The sequence below is a fragment of the Hoplias malabaricus genome, chromosome 5 (genome assembly GCF_029633855.1).
Source record: "Hoplias malabaricus isolate fHopMal1 chromosome 5, fHopMal1.hap1, whole genome shotgun sequence".
In the NCBI taxonomy this organism is placed as follows: Eukaryota; Metazoa; Chordata; class Actinopteri; order Characiformes; family Erythrinidae; genus Hoplias; species Hoplias malabaricus.
The window spans coordinates 51,100,241-51,114,129 of record NC_089804.1 but is presented as its reverse complement, the minus strand read 5'-3'; the positions used below and the strand labels follow the sequence as shown (position 1 = coordinate 51,114,129).

General features: G+C 38.5%; 1 protein-coding gene across 7 annotated transcripts in view; it reads right to left on the bottom strand.

The window, feature by feature from the left end:
- Positions 1-13,889, bottom strand: part of kif1b (kinesin family member 1B) — a 65,238-nt gene that overhangs the window by 37,565 nt on the left and 13,784 nt on the right. For 2 of the 7 annotated variants that reach the window (XM_066671315.1, XM_066671319.1), the window contains exons 3-14: positions 9,715-9,791; positions 9,361-9,540; positions 9,071-9,136; positions 8,412-8,590; positions 7,178-7,289; positions 6,494-6,571; positions 6,080-6,145; positions 5,943-5,960; positions 5,639-5,714; positions 5,417-5,495; positions 5,069-5,211; positions 1,547-1,758 (exon numbers count right to left, since the gene is read on the bottom strand). In XM_066671315.1, coding sequence (XP_066527412.1) covers positions 1,547-1,758; positions 5,069-5,211; positions 5,417-5,495; positions 5,639-5,714; positions 5,943-5,960; positions 6,080-6,145; positions 6,494-6,571; positions 7,178-7,289; positions 8,412-8,590; positions 9,071-9,136; positions 9,361-9,540; positions 9,715-9,791 — 1,286 coding nt within the window. Of the gene's footprint in view, positions 1-1,546; positions 1,759-4,449; positions 4,492-5,068; positions 5,212-5,416; positions 5,496-5,638; positions 5,715-5,942; positions 5,961-6,079; positions 6,146-6,493; positions 6,572-7,177; positions 7,290-8,411; positions 8,591-9,070; positions 9,137-9,360; positions 9,541-9,714; positions 9,792-13,889 lie in introns of all 7 variants that reach the window. The other 5 variants (XM_066671318.1, XM_066671320.1, XM_066671316.1 and 2 more) reach the window with 3 other exon arrangements.

Sequence of the window (13,889 nt, the reverse complement as noted above, 5' to 3'; positions counted from 1 at the left end):
TGCAAACTAGTGAAGGTTACTTCCATTTAAGTAATCCTTCAAATTCATTTCAATGCTCCCACATGACTGACGTAAGACCAAGACAAACATCTTGACACAAACAAGGGAGTTAAGAGAGTCTCTAACGTTGTTTTATGTGGCCATTTTACACCTAATAGCCACAAAGAACAAGTCTATTTTTATCTGATTTCCAAACTGCGTTGGAGGTTTACGTCACTGGATGACAGACAAGAGTGCGAGCCGTCGCTGTAACCATGGAAACTACAGATCCTAAAGGCAAGGTGCTCTGAGTACGAGTTCTCATACCAAGTGAGAGAGACAAGAATGGATGTGGAGAACATGACGAGAAAAGCATGACAAGACAGACTAATCTTCTTTCAGGTTAGAGTAGTTTTAGCTATGAATGTTTTTTACAGTATTAAAAACACCATTCAAGTCTGGTTTCTGTTAACATTTACATGCTGTTTCTGGTAAAAGAAAATCATGTTCTTTCAACCAGAGTAACATCTTCACGAATGAAAACGTTTTTTTATTCAAAAACTATTAGGGGGTACAATATCTAAATAATATGTTAAAAAACATATAGATATATATTTTTTGTGCTAAATTTTCTAATTTTCATGAAAATTAAGTTTTCCATTAGCCATGTGTAAATGTTTTACTTTAAATTCCACTGCTCCTCAGGTGGACTACACAAAACAGCTGGTCACAAAAACTATGACCGGAAGATCAACAAAAGCAAAGCAAAAGACCTGGGAACATTTGAGATTACCATGGTGCTTCACATCACAGTGTGTATCCTTAATAAGTGGGCCAATTTATTTACAAAATAATGTTAAGAATAAATCCCTTAGGCCACCCACATCGTAGTCAACTGATGAGGATTTTTGGTTGACGAAGACAAAGCACTGTTTTCTGCTTTGGGTTGGATGTAGGGTCACGAGACGCCTAAAGCAGAACTTAGTAGCCACATGTCTTTATTTAACAATTTATAGCACAAGTTGATGGAAATGTTCATTATAGTAGCAAAGACTTTCAGAATAATTTATAGCTAAAAGGGTATTCACATTTAAAAGTCTACTCTACATTTAAAGTCAAAAGTATGGAATAAAGCATTGATTAATAAAAATAGTTTATGATTAGGGCAACAACAAACATAATATAATATGGTTACAGACAGTTTAAGCAATGCATTTCCCCCCAAATAAGTTTCAGGAACCTATTTATATTCAAAAGTGTTTTTATTGTTGTTGCTGTTGAATTATATTTTTTCATTTAGGAATTTCTTTAGCTTTAGAATCTTAATTTCAATTTTACACAAGAACGCATCGAAAACTGTTAAGAAATGTTTTTATAGTCGTATTTCAAATTTACATAATGTAATTAAATTAATACTTTTTACTTTTTGAGTGCTAGAGCAGATTTATTCTGCTAAAAAACTGCTACAATAGTGTCAGAAAAACTAAATACAAAAGGGGCCAGTAAACTGTATTCCAGCAGACTTATTTACAGCTGATATTCACAGCAGCCCTGAGCAGCAACATACCTTAAGCCTTTCAATGGCTTCCTCTCCTCCTGGAGTGGACATGATGCGTTCCTGGATGCTGGAGACGGACTGGAGTCCAACCTGGCTGGACAGAGAGCCAGAGGACGGCGATGCAGTCAGGCACCCCATTGGCGCTGTGGAGAGATGGCCAGGCCGTTGGTTCTCTGAGGCTAGCAAGTATCTATGCTTATTGTTGTGAATATCTTTCAGGTCTGAGCCACGCAGGAGATGAGGGAAAAACAGGACAATGGAAAAGAGGAGCAAAGAAGGTGGAAACAGACACAAGGGAGAATGGAAACAGTGAGACGAAGAGAAAAAGCAAAGAAAAGGGAAAGAGAGATAAAGGACAAAAGAGGAGGAAAGACTAGGGTAAGACACAATTCACATTAAAAGATAAAAACAAACACACCAGTCAAATGATGCACAAAGCAGTAGTTTTCACACCAGGGGTTTCTTAAGATTTTTTAAATGTAATTTACTTTAATGTGGCAAATTATTTTTTTTTGCCACTGAAATAAAAATTAAAAGACTGAGGCATCTGGCAATTTAATACATTAAATTACTGCTTAATTGCGTCATTTCATATTGTAGGGCATATACTGAAATATCAACTGTATCTACCACCTAGAGCTGATTAGGGTTTTTTAAAGTTACATTTATATTCTTCATTTAATTATTAGTTTTACAGTAAGAAAATGAGCATGATAAATATATTTATTGCCATGTTATGTTTAATTCACATTTTTTTTAAATTAGAAAATACTAATTCCAGTCGTATAAGCCAATAGACTGTTTTAAAATATTCTGAAAAATGTAATCAAATTCTTAACCAGTAATTTGTAATATTTCATTGCAAAGTGTACAACTGACATTGTAGGGATAACTTTTTTTTGCATATGCTGTGTTTCCTACAATGTCAGATTTGAGGTGTTTAGAAATTATTGAAAGGTTATGCATTGGTTGTTTCTTCATTCTTATTTGAGTCCAGCTTTTTTAATTGCTCAATTAATCTTTAAATTTATTGGTGATTACTCTATTACTGATATAATTGATAGTGACATCCTTTATGGTTCAATCAACAGATTTTTCAAGCTGCACACAAGACTTAAATTCGTAGATTTGGACCTGAGTGAAAACTACATTTCTAGAGGTGAAGTGAGAAAGTGTGAAAGGTTGCACAGAGGCCAAAAACTGAGAGAAAATGGGAGGGGGATCTGCAAGATAACACATGCTGCAGTTTAAACCTGTGATGCAGTGGGCTCCGTCTTATCCATACATATACACACGCGCGCACGCACGTCACACACATCTACTGGCAAGTCATCATGCTCTCACTGCTGGAGAGCAGAGACAGAGCTGCATAAAATGGTCAAGGGGGCATCTAAGGAAATTGGACTGCTGAATTCTCTCTCAGGGTCTGATCACAGAGAAGGTGTCAACTGCCTAGTCACTCTACTGTCTCTGCTCAGGTCCTGTGTGAAAAACAGAAACCCTAAAGCATCTAGGCTCTTGCAGCTGCAGAGAAGAAAGTGTTTTTCAGTTCAGGTAAAACTGAGCATTTTCACTGCTTTAGCAGTAGATAATGCTACTAAATGTATCTGTCTCTTGGTCAGGATCAACAACTCCCAGACAGATGCTAAAATAAAAAATAGGCAGTGTTCTGTTTCAGTGGCTGTTTCGCTCCTGCAGCTTTTTATATAAAAGAGGAACACGAAGAGTGTAAGAGGATACAATACAGGGACAAGGAAAGGCAAGAAAAGGACATGGAACCATTCAGAAGGGAAGAAGATAAGAAAATGTCTAGATCAACAAGCAAACGCTATTGTAGACTAGAACATTCTGTCACTGCACAGCAAATTCACTAAATTCACCACCTCTACTTCTGCAAATAAACAAAGCAAGCACCTTTCCTCCGGAAGTGAGAACTTAGCTGAATACTGTCACCTGTAACGGATATATACATGACAACAAAACCTTCACTGGCAAGAACAAGAAAAAATTATGGAAAAGACATTTTGGGTTAAGACTAAAATGACATAGCATATAAATGTAAGTGTAGAAAAGGGCCCAATCCTTTTATGACGACCATTACACATGGTGGGAAGTGTGTAGTCAAACTGTAAGAGGGTTCCAGCATGTGATTCAAACTGCACAATCCCAGGCAGTCTGTTATAAAAGCAAAGCAGCAAAGCATGCAGTATAGAGATGCATCAAAATTTGAGAAGAGCTCTCATTTTTGTCTGAAAATTCTGAACGAAAATATTAAGAGAGAGCACAATGCGTAAGAAGTGAAATATCACGCAACATAACAATCAATAAGCAGAACACAAAGTGATAGAAACTAAAGAGTTACCACTGCCATGGTTTTGGAATAATAAAACAATTAATAAAATGTCAGAGTTGAATTTCAATTATAAAATAAACATAAAATGGAATGCATTGCCTTTATTGGGAAAATTTTCTTTATTGTTTAGGACAATGAATATATTGGCACACTGAGTAGTCCATGTACTCTACTCATATTGTGCTTATTTGATGTAAACTGGGGTTATTGTCAGTCTTTTTCAGTTTTGTGACAACTTTATTGGTCTGCTTGTTCTGAATTTCAGACATGATTTTTCAGTATTGGTGCATCACTAATGCAGAAGCATGCTAGATGTGCATGCGTGTGCGCGCACACACACACACACAAAATCGCCTGATCAATCAACCAACTGATCTAAAAACACTAGAACTACATCTGTCTGGGACTCCTTGTGTCTCAAGCTTCAGCAAATAGAAAATAACAGGCATGCAAAGCCAGCATTCTAGCTTCCAGAAAGTGCCAGAAGCAATGGTTAAGCCACCAGCAGCAAGAAAGAGAAACAGAGTTCGAGGATAGTGCAAAGTCAACATATACACACATTTGCTTCCACTTCCAGGGTAATCATCCCCCATTGGCTCGACTGAAGGGAAGCGGGAAGAACAGGAGAAGGGTGAAAAGTCAAGAGTTCAGAGGACTGGTAGAGCAGTGATGGAGGTAGTTAGTGAGAACTGACTGGACTAATCCAGATGCACACAGAAAATGAAAAAGTGATGAAACACTTCATACTAAAATGAGCATGCAGCAGTTATTCTTACAGAACATGACATTAACAGGTTATTCAGTGCAATATGTGTATGCCTACATTATGGCTCTAACTACTCAATTAAACTTGAATTCTTCAATATGATGTTTCAAAGTCTCTGAATAACAAACCATCAGGCAATGATTAAGACTTCAAAATATTGGGCACCATTAATAGCAGAGTTCATAGATATCTATAAACAGCGTTTCCAAATTTCTGTCCTTGTTAATTCAAGTTTAATTTCCATCACTTAAATGAAGTTAAATTTAGCAGCATAATTGCAATGGCATTAAAACAATGTAAAGAGTATTAAAGTTGAGCAGAAGACAAAAGAATGCCTTGCCAGCTTTGTGTGAGTACTATGACTGGTCAATAGAAAATAAAGTACAGCTACAGGTGCTGTGTCTGGACTTACTGTCCAAGATGTCGCCAAGCCCTTGGGCCCGGAGAAGGTCCTTTAGCCTTGTCACTTCATCCTTAAGCTCCCGCACCAGCTTGGCATTGGGGTCCTCGTTGATCACTGCATTGCACTTGATCTGCTTGGCTCGGTCTGCATATCTTTGAATATGAAAGTAGCCATGGTGGAGTGTTGAAAAATGATGAACAAATGGGAGAAAACAAGATGATATATAGATGAGATCAGGTTTGGATTTATGCCTTCTTTTTTCATAATGAATAACAAACCAAGAAAGAGAAAGTGCTGTTTAGTTTACAATGCTCTAAATCCAGTATATGCAGAAAAGGTATGATGGGGAGCTCTTACCTCAGTGTGCTCAGAGTTTCATCATAGTTAATGTCAGCAGGGCTCAGAGCAGCCACCATAGCTGTTCTAGAGTTCCCACCTGGTAAAAAAGAAAAGAAATTCTCAAAACAATACAAAAACTGTTATATGCATCAATAGAGTTTTGCAATGAGAACCTGGAGCTAGCTTAAAGCATTAAGAAGCAAGCACTATGTAAATAATGTCCAGACTAAACACACATACCTAAATTCTCTCTCAGAAGCCATGTCAAAACAGAATCTCGATAAGGAATGAAGTCTGTTTTCTTTTTCTTCTTGCTCTGTTTCACAAAAAGTACAGCCGTTAAAACTCTCATAGTAAAGACAGTGAGATAATGGAATGACAGTTATGAAAATGCGTGTGGTACACACAGAAGGGGTATTAGCAATGAAATTGTGTACAGGTTCAGAAATGGAGGAGAAAAACAAAGTTAGTCAAGGCCAGAACAAACTGCTGGATCTTTGATTTCTGAAAAATCTGAGGGTGTCATAGAACACAGTAGATTTACCTTGCTGGTACAGTTATCCTGGGTAGGGAAGCATTTGCAGGAGAGAGAGAGACAGACAGCACTGCAGTCAGACAGGCAGGAGAGAGACAGGCAGACAGACAGTTCATGCCAGAGTTCTAGACTCCAGTGATACTCACCACCTCAGCCAGGGCAGAAATCACCTTCCCCAGGGTTGTGAGAGATTTATTGATATTTGCCCCCTCCTGAGAAGCAAAAATGTATGATTTAATCAACATTATTCTTATGATTATCAGCTATTTAACATTATGATATGTTGTTGAGAAAACTCAGTACAATGCTCTGTACATAGAGGGTGTGATTAATACACAGAACTGTGCAAAAGTCAGAGACCAACCATTTATAATATACCTAGTCAGAAGAGACCTTACGTTCAAGTAATTCATTTTTAATTAGATATTTCTCATGAGATTAGATGAAACGCTCATACAACAAAGAAATGTGTGCATGTATAAAATTAAGAGATATTATCAGTCTCAAAAGCCTCTTCCACATATGGCCACTATTTTAAGGACAGTAAAATTAGTCTGCACCTTCAGTCTGGTGCCTTTAGCTCCAGTCGAGTCAGCGCGCTCACTGCCTGCCAGGTCCACCAGGCTGATTTTGCTGACCTGAAACAAGATAGCATAGGAACATTAACAACCGAGACACAGAAAGAAAAAAAAAAAAAATCAATAGAGACAAAGACAAGCCCTCAGCTCTGCATGTACACTATGCATCCCGAAAAGCCTCCATCTTTTCGCTGTATTTACAAATTATTCTTGTTAATCAAAATTATAACAACCTAAATATTAACTCAAATTCATGGTCCACCGGCATGCTAAAATGATTTGTTCTTTGTGCAAATGTTTTAAATCTTAAAACCCATCAGCCAAAATGTTTGGGTCTGACACCTACATGTACAACACCATTCTTTTACACCAGGTATAAGTTTAGTTGAATTGTGGGCTTAAGTGAGGCCTGTATTGTAAAATCTAATGTAGTCAGCTACACAATGGATATTGTATGCACCACAGTGGTGCTTTTGTGTGCATTTGTTTGCAGAGGATTCAGACAATGAGCCCTACACACAGGGCTGGTGGGAAGTATCCATCCCTCCCCTTCAGGCCTCTGGCATGGCTGTCCTCTCTCATTTTCTGTCTCTCTCTCTCTCTCTACACTCAGATAGACCCTCTGCAGCTTGAGGTAAAGGCAGTTAGCAAGGTGGAGGTTCTAACCTTTTCTGTGGATAGATCTGTCTCGCTGTCATGTTTCCTCTGGGTGAAGACGATAGTGAAGACAGCATGGGAGCGGCTGCTGGTCTCGTTCATGTTTGTGGCAGCCACCGTCCTGAAGAGACAAGCAAGTGTCAGAGACTTATATACATAAAAAAGATACTAATAAGGCATAACATGCTGTATTCATACTTTTTTTTTTTTTTTTTTTTTTTTTTTTTTACATTTAGTGTATGCTTAAAGCAGTTGTAAATCACACTGAGGAGCAGTGGCCTAATGGATAGAGAAGAGGGCTTAGGACTTAATGATCATTGGTTCCCACGTCAGGAACAGCACTCCCTCAATCCACAGCTGATGTGCCCTTGAGCTGGGCACTGAACCCACAACTGCACCCCAGGCACCAGGGATGGCTGCCCTCTGCTGTGGGTGTGTGTTCACAGCCCCTAGTGCACTAATGTGTACGTGTTCACTGCCGTATATGGGTTAAATACGGAAGAAACATTTCGTTGTACACTGTACATTATTAGTTGGTATCTGCAAAACTAAAACATATAAAACAAACTAATAAACAACACACGCATATCCACTCTTTCTGCAATGAAATGTCACAAACCCAAATATTTAGGAATCATTTTAAAGAAAGGAATTTCAACAGTGACCACATGCAACGGAGAAAGTTTAAGGATAGCCACACTAAATGCTAGAGTGCATGGAACACCACCCACACTAAGAATGATCCTGGAAAGTACTAGAGAGCCCATGAATAAGACTATGACTCTTACAGCAACTGTGCTAAAGTGTAGTACATGTGCTAAAGAAGTAAGCTATACCGACACACACCACAAATAAACCCAGGGAGTCAGCAATGAATTATAGACATGTTACTCCTTTCCAAGAGAGCACACACAGTCAATCAACATGTCCCGTGACAAGTCACAACCTTCCTCTTTAGATGTGCTATTTTTACTGGGCATAAGTGTTTTTTCTGTGTTGCCCACACAGTACAATAATGTGATTTCTGGACAATCAGGGGAAAAAATCCTTCATGGTTTCCACATTGTTTCAGAATTTCAAAAGCCTGCAAGGTCAAATAATAGCCTACTTGAGATCTCCAGTGCTAAAAAACCAAATAAGTAGGTAAAATAAATTATATTTTGTTATTAAAAAGGGCAAATCGTCTTCCTGAAGGGGAGTCATTATTCACAGAAGTGCTGTTTGGCTGCAGAGGTTCTCTCACCTGGCCTTGTTACCAGCATCCATGAGGTCAGCAATGTCTGTATAAGAGGTGACGGCCAGTTTGGACAAATCTTCCACATACGGCCCAAGAAGAGGATGCTCTCTTACACGCAGATTCCCTTTGTTCTTAGGATTCAGCAGATCTCGCACTCTCTCACAGTAAATCTCCATGTAGGCCACCTAGAGTTGCACATGAGTGATTAGGTTTAGCATATATTCTGGTACTTCTTTAAAAAAAAATAATAATAATAAAAATAAGACCTCCAAGACCTCGGAAATATTTTTAACTATTCTAAAAATCAACATGTTTTTCTAGATCATTTAATTTAATTTGTTTAATGTTCCAACATAAACTTAAGAAATAAAGACTATTAGACTGCTAAAAAAACCAATGTATACAAGTCTTTCACATAGTTTTTAACTTTCTTTATTTCAGTATAAAGTAAAATCTTTCCCAATGATACATTAACACATGCTACTTTCTAGTTGCTGCAAAACTTTGTAAAGGTCAGGTGCAATAAACAGTAAACAGGCAAGACAAAGCACCCCCAACCTCACTAACTAATGCAACTCTCCAGTCGGCTTGGCTCTTCACCGGGTGATGGAGTAAGAGGGAAAGGGCTTTTGGGATCTAGGGAGCAAGGGGTGTGTGCCACTTACCTCCACAGAGTATGAGATCTCATCGTCGTTGTTGTCATTGATTTTGTCAAAGAGTTCTTCACAGAGCTGAGTGAGAGAGGGAGGGGAAAAAAATGGTGCATTAAGCAGTGAGAAGAGACTAATCGATGAAGCACACAAATAACTCAAACCACTGCTGAATGCTCCAGACAGAGAGCTAATTATTTAATGTCCTTTGGCAAAAGCTGGTATGGGATTGGAATCTGGAGATAAATCTGAATTAGATGTTCTGCGTCTACACCATTTCCACATTATTTACAATGCTTTGATACCTGAGGGATGATGCCTTCCTGTCCTTCTTCCTGTTTGCCCATCATCGTGTAAGATTTGCCAGCTCCAGTCTGGCCATAGGCAAAGATACAAACGTTATAGCCTTCAAAGGCATGCTGCAGCATCTCTTTCCCAATGTCATTGTACACTTGGCTTTGGGAGGCAAATTTGGAGTCGTCCGGCTAAATTCAGGAGAAAAAGAAATCCATTTATTTGTGTGAGTGAGATATGAATGTACTGGTACAAATACAATTATTTATATATTTCAACTTGAAAATGTGAAAAGATTTAATTATTTAATAAGATATGAACACTGCAGTCCACCACAGAGGCAGAGGGATATATAGAAATATTACCGAGGTGTGTGACCAGTACGAGTAGTCGAAGCTGAAGGATTTTGGTGGCTCTTTAGGAGCTTTGGGATTCAGTATAGCTGGAAGGAAAAAACAGGAAAAATGTCAATTCATCACAGAAATGTTTATTTCTATGTGCTGCACTGCATACAAGGGTTTAAGAAAGATAAGGTTTGATAAAAGTACAAACCAATATATGTTAAACCATTCATATTTTCTTTCAGCTTTTAAGATTAGAAGTTAGCATAAAAATCTGATAATCAACTGTTAGCCTATTTATGTTTATTCACTGAATTGGAAGTCTACATGATTGCTTACAACATTACGATGCAAAAATTATCAAGTGTGCGGGAGGGAAGTGAAAGGGTCAAACACATGACTTCACAGCACGCAAACTAAAATGTAAATCACTGATTCAAGCATTTTCTATTCATTGGAGAGAACAGAACATTGTTAGCAAAGCAGTTGCCTTTTCAAAACATGTTCAGAAAGAGCCCCTGCAATTTGTATGAGCGTAAAGGAAAGAGCTGAATAATCCAAAGGGCTGCAAGAGGGTTTGGACCAGGGCCTGAGAGATACGAAAATATTGGGACAGAGATTTCCAATAACACTGGCTGATTCAGTTTTAAATAGTCAAACATTAAGCTCCAGGAGTTTCCCCTTACACGGTGCCTTACTCATTGTTATGCAACGTTTACTTTAGACCACACATTCTCACTTGATTTCTGGCCCAATAACAACATGTTTTGCAGAGCTCTGGTTGCTATGTAGAATTTATGTTAGGCTGCAGCTCTCCTTTATTTTGCACATAAAAACCCAGAACGTGTCTACATCTCTGAACTTAAACTGTACAGTTAATTGTTTGTAGAAAAGCATGTAGAACAAAACAAATCAGGTTAAATGTATACTGGGAATAAATAAATAAATTCTACAGGGATACCTCAGATTGTGCACAGGGTACAACAGGTATATTAAAACTATTTTTTTCTATTAAGTATTAAAACGTATATTTCATAATGTCCAAGTCTTTTTTGCTATAGTTTATATTTATTATGCAAAACAAACAAAAACGTACAGCACATAACACTATACTTTTTCTGAGATCAGTTTCCTGTTGTGATCAATTTTAATACTAAAATATTGTTGCCTTAGTGACAGTTTATCATCTAAATCTGCATGATGTTAATATTGCCAGACTTTATCAGCAGGCTCCAGTTTGAACATCACGTTCACCACAGCTATGTGTGCACAAGTGTGTGTGTGAGAGAGAGAGAGAGAGAGAGAGAAATTTCAGGATTTTCTCCTTTGTCCACCATCTACTAGGTTTACTTCATCTCTCTCACTTTTCTCTGCAAACCATTCCAGTTGTGTTTATTTTTTCTACCCAACTCTCTCCTTCTATTCTGTCCATACATACCTCACTCTCTCTCTACCATGCATATATGCCGCATCCTTCTCTCTCTGTCTGTCTCTCATGACCACACAGGCCTGCTGTCTTAATAAACAGGAATCTGCAGCCATGTCTGGTATGCGAGGAGGCCTAAACATGCAGCCTCTTCCCAATCACTGTATTGTAGGGTATTTATAGTTATTAGAAAACCAGTTGGTTCTGAAGCCCCCATGATTGAGTGCGTCAGAGCTGTTGGGTCCTTGGCAAGTGCCACTGAATGGGGCCATGAGAGGCCACTGGAAAAAGCAAAAGAGGGAGTGACTGATTAATGTGATGAACACCATCCAGGCCTAGCAACCGCCCAAACAGAGCAGCAACACACACACCATTGCCCAGGCTGTGGCCAGGGTCACTGTAAAGACCACCCTTCCATCAGCTTTTAAAAAGGGTCACTTATTCTAATGCCGTCTGCATTTTCACATTCACAAAATGTGGTGTTCATGCCAGTGTAACATGAGAAAAAAGGACAGCAGAAGCAGAAGTGTGCTGTTCATAAGTCACCGGTCTAATTAGACACAAAGCACTGTGCTTGAGATAAGGGGGCTTCAGAGCCTCCTGCAATAAAAATCTCTTTGTAGCTCAGCTGGTGTGCAGCCTAAATCTTACTACATTTATCAATAATGCAGTGAGAAGCATTTTTGGAGACTACTGCCATAAATTAATCAATCACAATAATACCCTAATTCATCATGCCTCATTCAGCATTTAAAAACTACATAACACATTTCATTGTGCATTGTGACTGTCCTTCTCTGTCCATATGACAATAAAACTCTTGAATCTTTAAATATCTGGCTCCTATCATAACTGATTTACAAACACTTGGTAGTTGTCTCCAGAATCAGACAGAAACTGCATAAAACCAGCATTCCAATTTTAATATTGTGATGCTTTTAAATATTCCCTTCAATGTGATGCTATAGATTTACACAGATAAAGAGAATAACACAGAAGGATCAACACAAGGGAGGCCGCAGTATGGGTGTCCACGTGGTAGGTGTTAGCTCAGTTTCCAAAGTATGGGTCACAGTCGAATGAGAAAGATAAACAGAAAAATAAACCAAACAGCCTTTCTGGGCATTGGGTCATTAGGTGAAAAAAGCAAAGCTAAATTAGGAGCAATTTCAACTCTGACCTGAGATCACTTCCAGGAACACAAAGCCCAGAGGGGCTATAAACGCCTACTTCATAGACACTGCCTTTATCAGCCATAAAAGAACAGCAGGGAGAGGAGAGTAGGTGAATATTGGGACGCTGGCATAAAGCCCAGCTGGCCCTGATTTAGACTTCCCCTTTCTCAGATATATATCCAAGATGAGGACGATGAGGTTGTTTTTAAACACTGCCAAGACATGGAATCATTTACATGACCCATTTTGGTGATCCTGACACTGCACTTTCAGTTTTTCTCCAATTTCCTTAAAATGAGACAATACATCTTAATGTTATACAATTTCATATTTCTGGGAAGAAAACTGGCTTCTCCATTTCATTCATTTCGACACTCAAAATACTCATTAATTTCTTATTCTGAAAATGAAAGCAGAATTATGGAAATGTACATCAACTTGCATTTTCTTAATTTGATCTGGGAAGAAAAAAAATGCTTAAACATTAGATGTGTGTTTTGACTTTTACCTGAACATATATCTGAATTCATAAAAAAAAAAAAGACAGATATCATGCGCAATCCTGCAACCACTGCTCATGCCTACACTGACGCTGGCCTCCTTATCAAGAAGACAGTCATGCTTCATTCTGTTTTAGTTTAAAGAGGATAGAGGGCGGGAGTTTCCTTCAGCAAAGGTGATTCATGTTCACAACGCCCCTGCCCACTCATTCTCACTCCACTCTCTCCCTCCATCTGCTCTCAGTCAGTCACGCAGCATCTCTGCTGAGGCACTCAGGCTGTAGCCCGCTATGCAGCAAAATCTTCTTTCAGCCAAAAACCTGGTCAAATGAAAAACCTAAAGGAATATCCACTACATAGAAACATATTTCAAATATAATTATCTACATCAACCCTTTCAAACCATGGCAACAGGTAGGGTTTTAATACCCGTTACCATGACAACTGTCACTCTGCACAGTGGGATTCAGCAGCTTACATGAATAGTCATGCAAGTGCCACAATTCAACAAGCACATTTTATTCCTTCCCATTGCAGCTTTTAGTTTTCTTTTACCAATTTAAATGCAGGCCCACATTTTCAGCCAGTCACAATGACATTAACTGTCAAATGTATAACCTGTTTCAAGAGCACGCACACACGTTGCTACCTTTTACTGAAAAACAAGCAGCTTTGATTGGACACTATGAGAATCTGTGAAGCAGGATACAGAAATGCACTGCAATACCAGCTTTAGTCAATTGTGTGAGAGTGAGCCTTGTAAATGGACTGTTATTTTTGAGTGCTCAAAACGGACACAATGAGGAACTTAACTACCTTGCCAAAGTAGGTCACAATTAGCATTAACTCTTAAGTTAGTTAGTTAGTTTGTATTTAATGCCACATCTGCCCACAGGGCCACATTCATGGCAAGAAAGATAGCAAGAGCTAATACAGTTTTATATTAACTTCACTCTTAAGAAAGCAACAGTCTTTTAGTCTTTTAGCCTAACCTCCCTTTACTGTACTCCTACAAAAGATTCTGGTTTATTTCTCCCTGTCACAGTGACATAAAAGTGGTAGAAGAAATTACGGAAGACACCCTCCAGATTAACAATG